We start from the raw sequence: 17,126 nt of genomic DNA on the forward strand, positions 1-17,126 counted from the left end.
CAACCAGGTGAGCCAACACACAAAACTTATAGTTGACATCTAATAACTTACTTCAGGTATATGATTCTAATTGGTCCAGTTGTATAAGAATATGACAATCTATCAACGGTTATTTCACCCTGCTTGATTAAAGCTTCATTTTTTGAAAGACTTCATTTTTTTTTTTTTTAAATTATTATTTTTTTTTAAATTAAAAAAAATGCCCCTGATCATTCGCTGAGGTTGAACATTGTGCCATGATAATGCGACTTTATGAACTTGTTTTGTTTTGGAACTTTTCTTCACAACTTAGGAGTTCAACATTCCATACACAATTTTCAAGTTTCTCCTCACATTACAAATAATTCAAATTTTCCGTGAACAGATCAAACATGTAGAAATAGATAGTCACATTATTTGTGAAAAAAGTATATTTGGGCATTCTCAACACTTCTTACATGCTCACTCAACAAAACTTGCACGCATATCCATAAAGGTATATTTTAGTCAGGTTTATTTTTATCTTTTATTTAGTAAGTTGAACTTGAGACGGGATGTTAGAAAACTTCAGCTATAGTATGATCAAGCTGTTGTAATTCTTAATTTTTCTTTCTTTTATTTTTTATCTTAAAATCTTCATTGGAGGTATGACTATATTATTTTATAGGAGATTTAGTTCCCTTTACATTCTATATAAGACATTGTATTATAAGTGAGAAGTCAGCCATTTGCAAGCTTCTTCTTCAATCGGATTTCGATTTATTTTTATTTTTATTTTTCTGAGAGAGAGAGAGAGAGAGAGAGAGAGAGAGAGAGAGAGAGAGAGATGGGAGTAATTCTGCTGAGTTTGCTTGTAATTGCTGGTGTTTTGATCCTCCCATGGGTTTGGAAGGTATTCATCCACGTTTGGTGGAGACCCAAACGGTTGGAGAGAGCTCTGAAAGAGCAAGGCATCCATGGCTCTTCATACAAACTGCTGTTCGGGAATATCATCGATTACGGCAGGACATGGAAGGAAGCACGCGCTAAGCCCATGGGCCTGTCTCACCAGATCGTGCCACGTGTCGTCCCCTTCGATCATCAGGCGGTTAGGAAATATGGTATATATATATATATATATTTTTGGTTCGGTTTATTAGTTTCAGTTCTGTAAAGATAAGCTTACACATCGCCGTAGAGTATAGAAAATTAGTAAATGCAAACGGTACCGTACCATCTTTCCTGGCAACAGGATACTTCTGTAGGAAATCAGAGCCATTAAAATGGTATGCCCCACTCTGAAAATTATTAATCTGATCAAATACTCACTAGGTGGGCCAAAACTATAGGTTGAGTCAGACCGTCCGGTTGTATACTGATTCTAACTGCGTGGCCCACCTAAAGAGGAAAAAGGCCTGATTTTTCGCCCAAGCCATACACATAGTAGGACCTCTTGTTTTCATAGTATGGATTTCTACAAAGTGGCATATTGACAGGAAAGATGGTGCGGTACCACCCCTTGAAAGCGACTCGAGTGGGTTCGAACAGGAAGGAAAGGGGTTGCGTACTGAGTACACTATGTGGGGCCAACACTGGATGTATATGTATCATCCACGCCGTCCATCCGTTTTTTCAGATCATTTTAGCACATGATCCAAAAATTGAAGCATATCCAAAAACTCAAATGGACCACTCTACGGGAAAAAGTGGGATAATCACGTCCACTATTGAAACCTTCCTAGGGCCCTAGTGATGTTTATTTGTCATCCAAACTTTTCATAATGTCACAAAGATATGGATGAAGGGAACATACAAATACGAGCTTCATCCAAAACTTACGTGGACCTCATGAAGTTTTCAACGGTAGGCATTCGATTCACACTTTTTCCTGTTGTGTAGTCCACTCGAGCTTTGGATATGCTATAATTTTGGAATCATGCTAAAATGATATGGAAAAACGGATGGACGGAGTGGATAAGGCACACGCATCAAAATGGACCCCACAGAGTTTACTAAGTACGCAATCCGCTTCCCACATGTTTACCGCGGCACGCCACCGATTAAGGCCATGTACCGAAAACAGATCGCCTCCAGGCTACCACAGAGACTGGGACCGTACCATCTTTCCCCGCCAATGTGCCGCTTACGTATTCCATCCATACCATGAAAAAAGGTAGGCCCCACCATGAAATCACCCTTGTCAAAAATCAATCCTATCCACTCATTAGGTTGGCCACACCTGAATATTGGTTCATATCGTAGGTTGTCCATTGATTCCAATGGTGTGGCCCACCTGATGATTAGACCTGGCTCATTTTTGTCCCAACTGATCTTTGTTGAGAATGATGGCCATGAAAGCCCTGCTACGAATTACAAGTTTTAAATATTTTAAATGAATAGTTGGAGGAGGTGAAATAAACATTCTCTCATTGCCATTAAAGGAATGAAATGGCCACCTAGGATTTGGGTCTGCCAAAGGTTTTTGGTGAAACCATAAAAATCATCTAACAAATACAACAAATCAATGGCCCCAATCACATGACACTCCTTCCAAATCCTACGGGCACTGCACTGCCCTGTTTGGTTGACACCTAAAATGAATTCATTCCATTTTAGTTTATTATAATTTCAATGAACTCAAAAGCGATTAATTTATTTTTAGGTGTGTCTACCAAACAAGCCCCATGTGTTATCTTAGGGTTTGTTATTGCCTAGGATTTTCTGTGAAAAAATCATGAGGAGAGAAATAGCTGGATTGACTACCATTGCTGTCGATTGAGTTTGATCTTCCTCTATTCACTCTCCTCAATGCAAGAGTACATTGTGCTAGGATTTTGTAAACATGACAGTAGGGAAGAACTAGGACTTCTCCTTGTAAAGACTCCTCAATGACGCATTTAGGTGAGCCCTTAAAAAGAGCGTTTAAGCCAAAACGTTATTTTGATCCAGACCCCAGTTTGTTCTAAAACCAGCTTTCAACAGGCAAGATTGTGAGAAACCCCCTTCTGTGGGAGTTGCAGCCAAACAGGCACCAAAGGACCCTAACACATCAAGATTCCATTTCTCTTTTAGTATCCACATGTTTCTCCCGTACTTGAACTGATTCAAGCAACATGACAAACGCGAGCATGTGATAGGTGCACTGGCCCAGTCATGTTTATCACAACAAGAGGTGGGACCCATCAGTATGCCCGTTCGCTAATTGAACAGTTGTGATTTAGTCCAGTTTTACTAATTGTGTGATTTGTGAATGGCCTGAAACGAACAACTCTTTACGTTCTCCCACTATACTAATGCGGGTAGAATTTAACTGTTTCAGTTGTATTTTAATGCTGTTTATAAACAACACACACACAACTATGTTGTAGTAAAGTCTTTTATTTTACTTTAGCTGTTTCTCTTCTCTATCAATCCTTATAAACAATGAAATCACTGAATGAAAACACAGGAAAAATATCCGTCGCATGGTTTGGAACACTTCCATCGGTGCAGATCATGGATCTAGAACTGATAAGAGAAGTCTTTTTGAATAAGTCTGGTCACTTTGAAAAGTCAGTGGCGAGTCCATTTTTGAAGCAGTTAGTAACAGGGCTGGTGACCCACGAAGGCGAAAAATGGGCTAAACATAGGAGAATCATCAACCCCTCCTTCCATGTAGAGAAGTTGAAAGTAAGCAGCTATGACTTCTTTCTCAGAAAATCAAATGCTACTCATGAATCTCCATGGGTGACACGCAAATGCGGGACCTGATCTTTTCGTCAAGTGGACCTCACTGTGATTGTGCTGTGGTTAAAAAATTGGGTGGATTGACTGCACATGTACAAAAGAAGTTGATGATTAGAAGGATTGGCCACTGGTCCTCAATCAGGACACAAGTTTGGTTCATCTAATGAGGAGGCACACCTGATGAACGGCTCTGATCTCGCAATTAATCGTGGCATGGCTCTTTTTTTTGTTTGTTTATCAATGATGCGCTACTGGTTATTTTTCATTCTATAAGGTGATGCCTATTTGTGAGCTGCTTTCTGTTTCTTGTTGGCTATAGCGGATGTTACCAGCATTCTCTGCAAGTTGCAATGAATTGGTCAGCAAATGGGAGCAGTGGGTTGGTTCCGAAGAGTCCCATGAATTAGATGTGTGGCCTGACCTCCAGGCTTTAACGGCAGACGTTATCTCACGGGCAGGGTTTGGTAGTAGCTATAAAGAAGGAAGGCAGATTTTCCAACTCATAACAGAACAGGCAGAGCTTGTTATCAAGGCTGTTTACATGGCATACATTCCTGGCTATGAGTGTGTTCTCGCTTCTCTTGCTTGCTTGCTTTCATTTCCTTCTTCTTCTTCTTTTCTTGCTGCATTCTTTTTCTTTCGTGTTTGGATGGAGAGAATCTAAAACATGAAAATGGAAAATCCCTACTCAAACCTCAACAAGTGGAAAACCACATAATCCATCCAAATTCAACCAATCATAATTCTATTGTTTGGTTATGAGTGTTGTTAGTTGTCAGAAAGTCTTCACCGCCTACGACTGGTCGTAGGGATTGCCCGACCGGTCGTAGGAGTCATCTCGACCGGTCGTAGCCCGGTCGACTCAAAGTCCAGGGAGCTCTCTTTTTTGGTGTTCGAGATTCACGACTGGTCGTAGGGATTGCTCGACCGGTCGTAGGGGTCGTCTCGACCGGTCGTAGCCCGCTCGACTCAAAGTCCAGGGAGCTCTCTTCTTTGGGGTCCGAGATTCACGACCAGTCGTAGGGATTGCTCGACCGGTCATAGGAGTCCTACGACCAGTCGTAGCCTCGGCTCGACTAGTCGTAGTTACACAGATTCGTTTCTGAATCTGATGCGGACTGCAGAAATTTGAGTTGGTCTTTCGTAGGGTGCGAAAGGAAGTTGCCTAGACTATAAATAGGGGTCCCTAAGATTTTTTCTATGAGGATGATAAATTATTCTAAAGCTTTTTAAAGGGGTTCTAGGGTTATCAAAGGGTGTAGCAAGGGTAAAATTCAAGGTTGTTTGAATCGGGTAAGTCCTCTCTCTTGTAACTTTCTTTTCATAGTAGATTTCTGTCGCTTTGTGCCGTAGTTTTTTCCTTCAAGGGTTTTCTACGTTAAAATTTTGTGTTCTTCTGTGATTGCTTATTACTATTGAATTGCTATCATAGATCTAGATCTGTGTGATTTCACAGAGCAAATCCCCAAAAAGTGGTTTCAAAGCAATCGTTGGGGCACAGATCTGAATCTGCAAGATTAGTAATAATGGAAAATGACGAGTTTAATATTGAGAAGTACTCGGGCAAAAATAATTTTGAGTTATGGAAGGTTAAGATGATTAACCTGTTGACCAAGCAAGGCGAGATTAAGACTCTTGAGGAGCAGAAATCTACCATAAAAGATGATGAATGGAAAAACCTTGATAGTAATGCTTTAGCCTCTATCCGTTTATGTCTCACGAATGAGGTTTTCTATAATGTTTTGAGGGAGAAAACTGCGGTTGGTTTGTGGGTGAAGTTAGAAAACATCTATGCAAAGAAGTCCTCTGAAAATCACCTACACTTGAAGCTACAGTGTTATTCCTTCAAGATGGCAGATGGTGGAGATCTAGAAGCCCATATCAGCAACTTTAATAAATTGATGTGCAAATTGCTGGATATGGAGGAAGTGGTCAAAGACGAGGAACAGTCATGTATATTGTTGAATTCTCTTCCTGCATCATATGAGTCTTTTAGGGACACGATGTGCATTAGAAAATAAAATCCTAAGTATTGACACCGTTATCTCAGCCCTTCAAGGGAAGGATATGAGAAAGTTAAAAGGTGACATGTGGGCATCTTCCGATGCACTGATTACGAGGGGCAGAGATTCTGAGCGAGGTACAGGGTCCTCAAGACCTAGATCCAAATCTAAGGGCAAGAGTAAAGGAAAATTAAAGTGTTGGAATTGTGGGTTGCCTGGACACATGAAGAAGAATTGTAGAAATCCTAAAACGAAGAAAGAAAATTCAGCGGCTTCTTCTAAGGAGGCCAATGTGGTCACATCTGATGAAGAATCAAGTGGTGGTGATGTTCTGTCTGTTTTCATGATTGGTCACTTACACGACAATCATAAAGACGAGTGGATACTTGACACAGGAGCATCTTATCACATGATTCCTCATCGAAGTTGGTTCGCCAGTTACAAGGAATGCGATGGTGGATAGGTTTTTATGGGCAATGACAATGCCTGTAATGTTGTGGCTATTGGCACAATGAGTATCAAGATATTTGATGGGATGGAGCGTACCTTGACTGACGTCAGGCACGTTCCTGATATGAAGAAAAGTCTGATTTCTCTCGATGCACTCGAGACGATAGGGTGCAAGTTCACTGTTATTGATGGTGTCCTTAAAGTTTCAAAAGGGGCACTCGTGGTTATGAAGCGCAGATGCATGGAAACCTTTACAGGCTGATTGGGAGCACTTCGTCAGGTGGAGCTGTAGCAACTATTGCAGACTCCATGTCTCTACGTATGTGACATGCTCGTCTAGGCCACATGAGTGAGCGAGGCATGAAGGTACTTTCTGATCGATATTTGATTCCAGCTTTTAAAAATTCTGATTTAGATATATGCGAGCATTGTATATATGGTAAACAATTTAGATTATCTTTTAAATCTGAAAAACATGTTTGTAAGGGAGTGCTTGATTACGTGCACTTTAACGTATGGGGGCCATCGCCAGAAGTTTCCATTGGGAGGTCGTCATGGTTTGTTTCATTCATTAACGACTACTCCAGGAAAGTTTCGGTTTACTTCATGAAACGTAAATACGAAGTTTTCACCATATTCAAGCAATAGAAGGCAATAGTGGAAAAATAGTCAGGACGAAAAATAAAGGTTTTAAGGACTGACATTGGTGGAGAATTTACTTTCACTGAATTTAATGATTATTGCAAGGATGAATGGATCATCAGGCATAACACAGTGCGCCACACGCTCGAGCAAAATGGTGTGGCTGAGCGAATGAATGAAACTCTCCTGGAGAGGGCTAGATGCATGTTAAGTAAGGCTGCGTTGGGCAAGGACCTATGGACTGAGGCTGTTAACACGGCTTGCGATTTGGTGAACCGGTCTTCTTAAAAAAAATTGAATGTAAAATTCTAGAGGAAGTATGGAGTTATCAGAAAATCAACTACTCAGGTTTACACATATTTGGTTATGAGGCTTACTCTCATGTACCGTCAGTTGAGAGAAATAAGCTAGACCATAGAGCCAAAAAATATATCTTTGTTGGCTATGACATTAGTGTGAAAGGTTACAAGTTATTCGATAAGGTCACACGCAAGGTCATCACTAGTCGTGACGTCAGATTCGATGAAAGCTCCCTATTTCATAAGAATGATCAAAAGGAGCAAGGGGAACTGGAAAGGGTGATCGTAGACATCTAGATTGATACAGATGATACACAGGCAGAGACAGATGCAAAGACAGAGGTACATGGTCATGTGGAGTAGCCACCTGTGAAAAGGAACCCACCGCGTGATCGCATGTTACCGGCAAGATACAGAGACTACTCTAATATTGCATATGCCCTCATTACATATGAGGGGGACCCATCTATTATTCAGGAGGCTCTTGATGAGCCTGATATAGAAAAGTGGAAGGTAGCGATGGATGATGAGATGGACTCGTTACACAAAAATCACACATGGGAGTTAGTGGAGCTTCCTGTGGGCCGAAAAGCGATTGGATGCAAGTGATTATTGAAAAGGAAACAGGATAGATATAAAGTAAGGTTGGTAGCGAAGGGTTATGCTCAGAGAGAAGGAATCGACTTCACAGAGATATTCACGCTGGTAGTTAATTAGGTATTTATCAGATTCGTGTTAGCGCTGGTTGCCCAATATGATCTTGAGCTAGAACAGATAGATGTGAAGACTGTATTCCTGCATAGGGAATTGGAAGAGCAGATCTACATGAAGCAAGCAAAGGCCTACGAAGTTAAAGGGGCAGAGAAAAAGGTTTATAAGTTAATGAGGTCATTATACGGCCTGAAACAGTTGCCTAGGTAGTGGTATAAAAAATTTGATTCTTTCATGGTGAGTCAGAAATTTACTCGGAGTGAATACGATCACTGTGTCTATTACAAGACACTGAGTGTTGGAAAATTCATTATCCTAGTATTGTATGTTGATGATATGTTGATCGTCTGTCATGATATGTCTGAAATCAACGTACTAAAGACTCAGTTATCAGGGACATTCGAGATGAAAGATCGGGGGGCTACAAAGAGGGTTCTCGGCATAGATATTCATAGAGACGGGAAGAGGAGCAGGCTTTGGTTATCACAGGCAGAATATCTTGAAAAGGTATTGATCAAGTATGGGATGGATCATGTAAAGTCAGTAAGCGTTCCACACGTGACTCACTTCAAGCTTTCCTTAGAACGATGTCATAAATCCAATAAGGAAAAGAAGGTTATATCTTATGTGCCTTATTCGAATGCGGTTGGCAGTTTAATGTATGCCATGGTCTGTATGAGACCGGATATTTCACAGGCAGTCGGTGTTGTGAGTAGATACATGTTAAACCTCGGCAAGCAATATTGGGAAGCGGTGAAATGGCTACTTCGATATATTCAAGGTACGAAAGATTATGTCTTAACTTTTGAGAAAACAGGGACAAAGTTGGTAGGGTATGTGGATTATGACTACGCAGGCAGTATAGATTCTAGGAAGTCTACTTCAGGATACTCGTTTGTATTATCGGGTGGAGTAATTAGTTGGATGTCGAAACTTCAGTCTGTGGTAGCTCTTTCCACAACCAAAGCAGAATATATGGCAGCGACGGAAGCTTTTAAAGAAGGTGTTTGGCTCAGAGGCATGATAAATCAGTTGGGACTTCAGCAGGAGGCCGTGCTGGTTAACTGTGATAGCGAGAGCGCTATTAATTTGGCTAAAAATTCTGTTTATCACTCACGTACTAAGCACATTGATGTTCGTCACTACTTTATCCAACAGGTGCTTGAGGAAGGAGGCATCACATTGGAAAAGATACACAACAGCGTGAATCCAGCAGACATACTCACTAAGGTCATTCCTACAGAGAAGTTCAAGTTCTATGCAACTTCTTTGGGCTTGGCGATGGCGTAAAAGAAGGACGGAGTATGCACGAGAAGCGTTGATTGAAGCTATGATGCGATGAAGAGATAAAAAGAGAGGTCAAGGTGCTACACGGTTGAAGGTTGAAGACTTAGTGGAGATTGTTGTTAGAAAATCTTCAACGCCTACGACTGGTCGTAGGGATTGCTCGACCAGTCATAGGGGTCATCTCGACCGGTCATAACCCGCTCGACTCAAAGTCCAGGGAGCTCTCTTCTTTGCTGTTTGAGATTCACGACCGGTCATAGGGATTGCTCGATCGGTCGTAGGGGTCGTCTCAACCGGTCGTAGCCCGCTCGACTCAAAGTCCAGGGAGCTCTCTTCTTTGGTGTCCGAGATTCACGACTGGTCGTAGGGGTCCTACGACCAGTTGTAGCCTCGGCTCGACTAGTCGTAGTTACGTAGATTCGTTTCCGAATCTGATGCGGACTGCGAAAATTTGAGTCAGTCTTTCGCAAGGTGCGAAAGGAAGTTGCCTAAACTATAAATAGGGGTCCCTAGGGTTTTTTCTATGAGGATGGAAAATTATTCTAAAGCTTTCTAAAGGGGTTGTAGGGTTATCAAAGGGTGTAGCAAGGGTAAGATTCAAGGTTGTTTAAATCGGGTAAGTCCTCTCTCTTGTAACTTTCTTTTCATATTAGATTTCCGTCGCTTTGTGCCGTAGTTTTTTCCTACAAGGGTTTTCCATGTTAAAACTTTTTGTTCTTTTGTAATTGCTTGTTACTATTGAATTGCTATCCTAGATCTAGATTTGTGTGATTCCGTGGAGCAAATCCCCAACATTGTTTTCCATGTAAATGTTAAGAGGTTGGTAAGACTTGTCTCTTGAGTGTGGGAGTGCAGATTTTTCCTCATTTTGTGAGGAAAAATTAGGAGAAGGAAATCAATTTCCGCATCTTTTTGGGTTTCTCAAATAGAAGAAGCCATCTAATGATTGAGGTCGTATGCTTCTCCAGGGATTTCTACTAAAACAAACAGATTTGTTGGAAGCTCAACTGGATTGAATCACAATGATTAAGCTCCAAATTGCAATAGTGTTTCCTCTTACTCACTGCGTGGAAATAGCTTCAAATAGCCATTGCATTCCTTTCAAGTCCAACTTGAATGTTACATGATTGCGATTTCGAGCCAAGCAACTCAAGATGCAAATGAGGAATGGCATCTCCATTTAGCCAGTTACACTTTGTTAAACTAATCATTGCAATTCAATTCAATAGTCATCCAAACAGAACGTAAATCAATTATTGAAAGAGTGAGCTGCACAATAGCATCTAGATGTACGCCTTTTTTAAGACATTTATGCTCGACATCAGTTGATTTAAGTATTAGTACAGCTCAAAATCCTATTTGGGATGGCTGACGAGCACTACTCATTTATCCCATTAAGCTAGGGGACGTGGGTGGCCCTTCTTCTGACTCTATGTAAGAATTCAATTGTTAATTCCACTGTGTTTGGATGCACTAAGGAATTGCATTGCAATAATCAGTTCCATAAAGTGGAAAATGCAATTATCTTGCTTGGTATTCATATCAAGGGACTGGGCTCTACAGTGCAATTTAGTTACTTTGAAGGTAGCCTTGATAGGAATGTAACTACAATGCGACCACTGCTTCTCATTATTACAATTTGGTCACTCCTTCAGTACTAATTATTGCAATACAGTTCATCTGTGCATTCAAACTCAGCCTTATAAATTACTCAATTCATTTCATAAGCAAGTTAAGGAAGTAATAAAATTGACTTGAAATCAGACACCCAAATGATATTTACCATAAATTCCAAAACTAGAGATCCAATTGTTTGTTTATCATAAATTCCATGTTGTGTGCAATATCAAACTGCAGGTTTTTGCCCACAAAAGATAACCTGAGGAGAAAGGAAATTGATAGAGAAGTGCGAGCTATTATAAGGCGTATGATTGAGAAGAGGGAGATGGCTATGAAAATGGGAGAAGCCCATAATGATGATTTGTTGGGTTCGCTAATGGAATCTAATTTCAAAGAATCACAAGATCAAGGGAACTCCAAGAGGATGACTATTGAAGATGTGATAGATGAGTGCAGGCTATTCTACTTGGCAGGGCAGGAGACCACGTCCGACTTACTGACATGGACGATGATCGTGCTGAGTATGCATCCGAGCTGGCAAGCACAAGCAAGGGATGAGGTGTTGCGAGTCTTTGGGAAGAACAAACCAGACTTCGATGGCTTAAGCTACCTCAAGATTGTGAGTGTTTTCGTTTCAAGTAATGCCCCTAGACAAGTGAGACCAACATGGTGCCCCTGGTGAGCGCGTCATGGTCCAAAAATCAGACTGGTTGAACTTCAGGTGGCCATACATGTTACATCGAATGTGGAAGTTGGTTGTTGTTTCTAACCATCCATTTTCGTTCGATGTGGCCCATCTAAAATGTAGGGTGACCTGATCTTTTGGATTGGTGCACTCACCGAGGGGCGCTTGTGATGAACTGTACAGCTCTTTGTGAATTGCATGCATATATGGATTGTTTCTTAGATTTTTCACTGATTTAGTACATGAACTGCATTTAATCGTTGGTGGGACACATCGTCTCTGAAATTGTTGAAATCAATTGCAGGTAACCATGATCCTGTATGAGGTTCTCCGGCTGTACTCGCCTGTGGTTCTCCTCACTCGGTGCACTAACGAAAGAGTCCAACTAGGAGGAATGACCCTCCCAGCCGGTGTACAACTTGTGCTGCCAGTTCTCCTCCTCCATCATGATCCCGAGCTGTGGGGTGAGGACGCAGATGAATTCAAGCCAGAGAGATTCTCTGAAGGAATCTCCAAGGCGACGAAAAATCAACTCTCCTTCTTTCCATTCGCTTGGGGGCCCCGGACATGCATTGGGCAGAACTTCGCCATGATAGAATATAAGTTATCTTTGGCCATGATCCTACAACGTTTCTCATTCGAGCTATCACCCTCCTATGTCCATGCTCCTTACACTGTTCTAACTCTCCGTCCGGAGTATGGTGCTCCACTCATCCTTCATAAACTTTAATAGTCCATCTAGCGCTTGACATTGAGCTATGAGGATAGAGTAGTCTTAATGTGGTTATTCTATGATGATTACTCCCGTGATTATAATAAATTTCTAATGTTTCACAGTATTGAATATCCGTGTTAACCTATGTAGACAGTGCTATCTATTGTTTGGATGACGCAAATTGGAATGCCATATATTAATCAGAGCGTTAGTCTTTTTTTTTTTTTTTTTTTTTTTAAAATAAATATATAAGTAATATTAAGTTCACGTGTAGGCATATGATAGGTGCGGCCCTTCACTTTTTGCTAGGGCCTGCCCGAATGGATGATGTACCTTTTGCTTGATCATATATTAATGGAAGTCGCTTTTCTTAAAAAAAAAAAAAAAAAAGTTCACGTGTAGGCTTCAATCACAACCATGGACCCCGTTTGATTGCTAAGACGTGACCAGTGGTGAACGATTTTGTTGGCGAGATGCAATGCTAGACCCACATATGTTGTGGATGAGTAGTCATCAGTGACAACAAATGCAGAACTTTTGCCCTAAAATGAAAGTTCCTCTGTGTAAAAAGATGCTCAACTCCCTATTCGCATCTGTATTTATCTTTCTCATTCACCTGCTTATTCAATGTTGACTGTGTAGGACCACCATGTAGTGTATGTGCTATATAACCTATGTATAAAGTGAGCCTTATAAAGATTATAGGATCATGGGATGCCCCAAAAAGCCGGCCTATCCAATCATTAGATGCGTCACTGTATAAAAAACAATGGACAACTATCCAAAAATCTTCGTGTTCTTACAGTGGACTACGTGAATATGGTTGGTCTGGCTTATTTTGGGGTCTGCGGCCTCTTTTTTCCTCCTTTAATAATAATAATAATAATAATAATAATAAAACATATATATTTGAGAGATAATATTATAAATTGACAATACAACTATAAAGGCCAAAATAAGGAGGAAGAAGTGGACCATTTATACTACAGGAAACAGTACTGGAGATTGATCATTAAAAACTGTGGGCCACAATTTTTTTTGGATTAAGCTGATATTTGTGGGGTCTCTTCATCCGAATCTTTTTGACCTTATTAACAGCTTAGATAGCAACCAATCATCCCCCAGAAGTTTTTACCTGTGGATATTCAATAAACACTGTTTGCTGTGTAGTTAACTTGAGATAGGTATCTGTTTCCTTCTCGGCAACTCGTCTTAAAATGAGCTGTAAAAACAGAAGAACATAAGGTACATGTATACATCACGGTAGGCTCTAGAGTAATGGATCTAGCGAAGCCGCGCCCGGCCTTCACGGTCCCTTCCAAAAGTAGGGCGACTTGGCTGCTACCTCCCAACCAGCAACGTAGATAGGATCCGGACAGCAGAGACAACTTCCATGTATGCATTGTATGTCCACGCCGTTCATATGTTTTTTCAGCTTGGATCACACCATAGGAAACAGTGATTATTGACCATTAAAATCCTTTTGTGGCCCACAAAATTTTTGGATCAAGCTGATATTCATTTTTTTTCCTTTCATCCTGGTTTTTGTGACCTTATCAACAGGTTGGATGGTCAATAAAAATTACAGTGGACGTAGGAAGTTTTTAATGTTGGGTGTTCAATGACCACTGTTTCCTGTTGTGTGGTCCACCTGAAATTTATATCTGTATCATTTTTGGGACCATGCCCTAAAATAATATGAAAAAAACAGTTGGACAGCGTAGATATACAATTCATACATCGAGGTTGGCCCTACTGTTAGGATCCCATCCACATTGCTATTCGGAGAGTACAGGAATCGTTACTCTTAGTGTTTTATAAATAGTCAATGCCAAGATTGTAAATGTGGCAACAAAAAACTCAAATTAACGCGTTTAAATTGTGGGACTAATTTGGGAACCGAAATATACACTGATTGGGTTTCTAGTTGGATGATGGGTGGGTATCCACCAGACGGTTGTAATGAAAAATACCAACCGTCCAGATTCAACAATTAAATGTCCCTTAATTTGATTTTAGGTTCTTCTATTCCTTTCTATTTTAAGGTGATCATCTATCAAGGGTAAGGTACGTACAAAGTTTGGAAAGTTTGATTTGAGTTGAGTGTACGTTCTATGAACCTTTGAGTGCCTGCGCATCAAGCAATGGGATTCTGCCTGAGTATCAAGTAATTTCCCGGTTAAAATGTCAACATCTACAGTCCTTGTGTGGAAAACACACCACCTCTTCGTATGCATCCGCGTCCATGAAAGGAGGGAGAACATGGTACTAAGTACATGTTACTTTTTAGTTGACTACCAATAAAATATTCTCATTAGCTCCTGGGTAGTATTAATGCTTGTCGATCAGATCAGGACACGATATAGATATAATAAGGTATTTGAAATAGATTAATTAGTAAAATATGTTTCCCATATATGATTTTAATAATTAATAACTAAATAATAATAAAAATCACATAAAAATGGAAACATGTTGCTCATCTGGCTATAGTTTGTGACACTGAACATGAAGAGGTCGATCACCGTCTTCCTCAAGGACAACCACTTCGAATCCACGATGTTTCTTTGGACTCCTCACAGGGATGAGCTTCTGATCCATCTTGGCCATGAAATTATCCGCAACCTGCTCTGTATCAGTTTATCATGTTGTTTTAGGATAAATACTAAATCTTAACTTGATATTAAACAAGAAAAAAAAAAAAAAACTCAATGGGTCACACCAATGAGAATAATGTAAAATTGTAAGTTCACGTGTTGGGCCCACTTGAGTTTTGTATCAAGGTGATTTTCATTCCTTAAATGTCATGATTCAAGCTGATAAATGAAACACCCAGGGTGGCCCAACACACAAAACTTATGGTTAACAACTAATAGCTCGCTGCAGGCATATGATTCTAATTAGGCCAGTTGCCCGAGAATATGACAATCTATCATGGATTATTTCACCTTGCTTGGTTAAAGCTTTATCTTTTGAAAGACCGGAAAAAAAAAAAAAAAAAAACACACCCCGTGATCATTTGCTGAGGTTGAACATTGTGCCATGCATGGCAAAGCGACTTTATGAACTTGTTTAGCTTAGAACTCTTCTTTACAACTTTGGAGTTCAGAATTCCGTACCCACGCAACTTCCGTCACAGTGACAATCAAGTTTCTCTTCACATTACAAATAATCTAATTTTTTCGTGAAGACGTCAAACATGTAGGAATAAATTGTCACTTTATTTGTGAAAAAGTACCAGCGGACATTCTCAACATTTGAAAAAAAAAACTATTATCATTTCAAGGGGCAAAAGTTGTACAGTGCCGGATACATTCAGGCTTCCCCAAGATAAAATTGCATGAGCGAAAGCCTATCATAACTACACAAACAAAATGAAAAAAGAAAAAAACTGAGAAAATGCGAGGAGAGAGGCCATATAACCTCTCCGGCAAAGCTCACTAGCTGGCTGGAATGGGGGAAAACTGGATGAACCCCAAGCCCACTTTATCTAGGAAGAGGAGGCCCCTCACTTGAATGGGGAGATCTGAAAGATGTAGAGCCAGAGAGGAGCCTTGCCGGTCACTCCCCATTTGGGCCATCCCGTCAGCTGGTGCATTCCCTTCCCTTAGAACATGCATGAGTTGGACCTGGCCTTTGAGCCTAAATTACCTTTTGATCCTGGATAGCCAATACTTCCACTTTCAACCTGGGTTGGAAGAACCATTCAGAAAAGCTACCGCCAGCTGGGAATCAGACTCCACTACCACTTTGGAGCGACCCAATTTGAAACAGTTGGCTAGACTATCACGAACCACTCGAATCTCCGCTCTGGTGTTGGAACCCACACCATAACCACTCGAATCTCCGCTCTGGTGTTGGAACCCACACCATAACCACTCGAATCTCCTCTCTGGTGTTGGAACCCACACCATAACCACTCGAATCTCCGCTCTGGTGTTGGAACCGCCAGCCAAAAGCTAGTCGAGCTGCATCTTGTGGAGGAAATGTTCTGGAAATAAAAAGCTAGAGCCCACTGGCTACAAGAGGGAGATAAAAACACCAGGTTTTTCCATGCCTCCGCCATGGAAAGAATCAGGAGATCAGAGATCTCGTCTATTTTAGATGAAGAGGGGCAGGTGCACACTGACCAAGCGGCTATTAAATCAGCGACGATAGTCTATTTCGCCAACCTCTTCAAGGCGGAGTCTACTACGCCAGATTTAGCCCTCCTGTAGACCATTCCATCGCTGCTCTCTGTCCAGGACAACTCAAATCTAACAATTCCTCCTTCCAAAGAGGAAGTCCACCAGGCAGTGATGGCGATTCCCCAAGATGGGGCTGCAAGTCTGGATAGCTTTTCAGGGGCCTTTTTTGCGCGGTGCTGGCTGATAGTTGGTGATGACTTGCATAAAGTTGCGATTGCCCTGTTCAACAGTGATGAATTTCCTAAAGCGTTTTCCTCCTCCTTAATCTGTCTAGTCCTTAAAACGCACTTAGCGATGGCGTTTTCAGATTTTCGCGCATCAATCTTTGCAATGTTGTATATAAGATCTTCGCAAAGATCCTAGCTTCGAGGCTTGGTAGGCTGCTCCCCAGGCTGATCTCCCCGGAACAAGGCGCCTTCGTGTAAGGCCGGCAGATCTCAGAAAGCATAGCTTATGCTCAAGAGGTGTTCAGAGAAATGAGTAGGAAGACTAGAGGAGGGAATTTGGTGATCAAGCTGGATTTGGAGAAGCCTACGATAGAGTGGACTAGGTTTCCTCAAGTCGGTCCTTATCATATTTGGCTTCTCCTCTGCGTGGATTTCCTTATTGGAACGTTGTTGAGCCAACAATTGGTTCTCGGTCTTAATAAACGGAGAGGCAGCCGGCTATTTTAAATCCTCTAAAGGGCTCTGCTAGGGAGACCCTCTATCCCCTGCTCTTTTCCTGTTGGCCTCTGAGGTGTTCTCCAGGAGCTACAGACAGTTGATAGTCAGTGGTAGGAGCCAGCCCTTTCGGATTCGAAGAGGTTGCCCTCTCCCTTCTCACCTCCTATACGCCGACGAC

The 17,126-nt window shown here is 41.2% G+C and overlaps 1 protein-coding gene across 1 annotated transcript; it reads left to right on the plus strand.

Moving 5' to 3' along the window:
- The first annotated feature begins 522 nt into the window (after positions 1 to 522).
- LOC131245593 (cytochrome P450 CYP72A616-like) lies at positions 523 to 12,294 on the plus strand. The gene is made up of 5 exons (XM_058245153.1): positions 523 to 1,079; positions 3,407 to 3,627; positions 4,004 to 4,248; positions 10,934 to 11,315; positions 11,686 to 12,294. The coding sequence occupies exons 1-5, from the start codon at positions 806 to 808 to the stop codon at positions 12,109 to 12,111; spliced, it is 1,548 nt and encodes a 515-aa protein (XP_058101136.1). The 5' UTR covers positions 523 to 805; the 3' UTR covers positions 12,112 to 12,294.
- The last annotated feature ends 4,832 nt before the right edge of the window (positions 12,295 to 17,126 follow it).

This window comes from Magnolia sinica, chromosome 5 (genome assembly GCF_029962835.1).
Source record: "Magnolia sinica isolate HGM2019 chromosome 5, MsV1, whole genome shotgun sequence".
Classification (NCBI taxonomy): Eukaryota; Viridiplantae; Streptophyta; class Magnoliopsida; order Magnoliales; family Magnoliaceae; genus Magnolia; species Magnolia sinica.

Bases quoted from the DNA above. Each gene is read 5' to 3' on its own strand.
- LOC131245593 (XM_058245153.1), top strand. From the start codon at position 806: ATGGGAGTAATTCTGCTGAGTTTGCTTGTAATTGCTGGTGTTTTGATC. The intron at 1,080-3,406 runs GTATATATATAT...ATGAAAACACAG, and splicing joins TCAGGCGGTTAGGAAATATG to GAAAAATATCCGTCGCATGG. The intron at 11,316-11,685 runs GTGAGTGTTTTC...AATCAATTGCAG, and splicing joins GCTTAAGCTACCTCAAGATT to GTAACCATGATCCTGTATGA.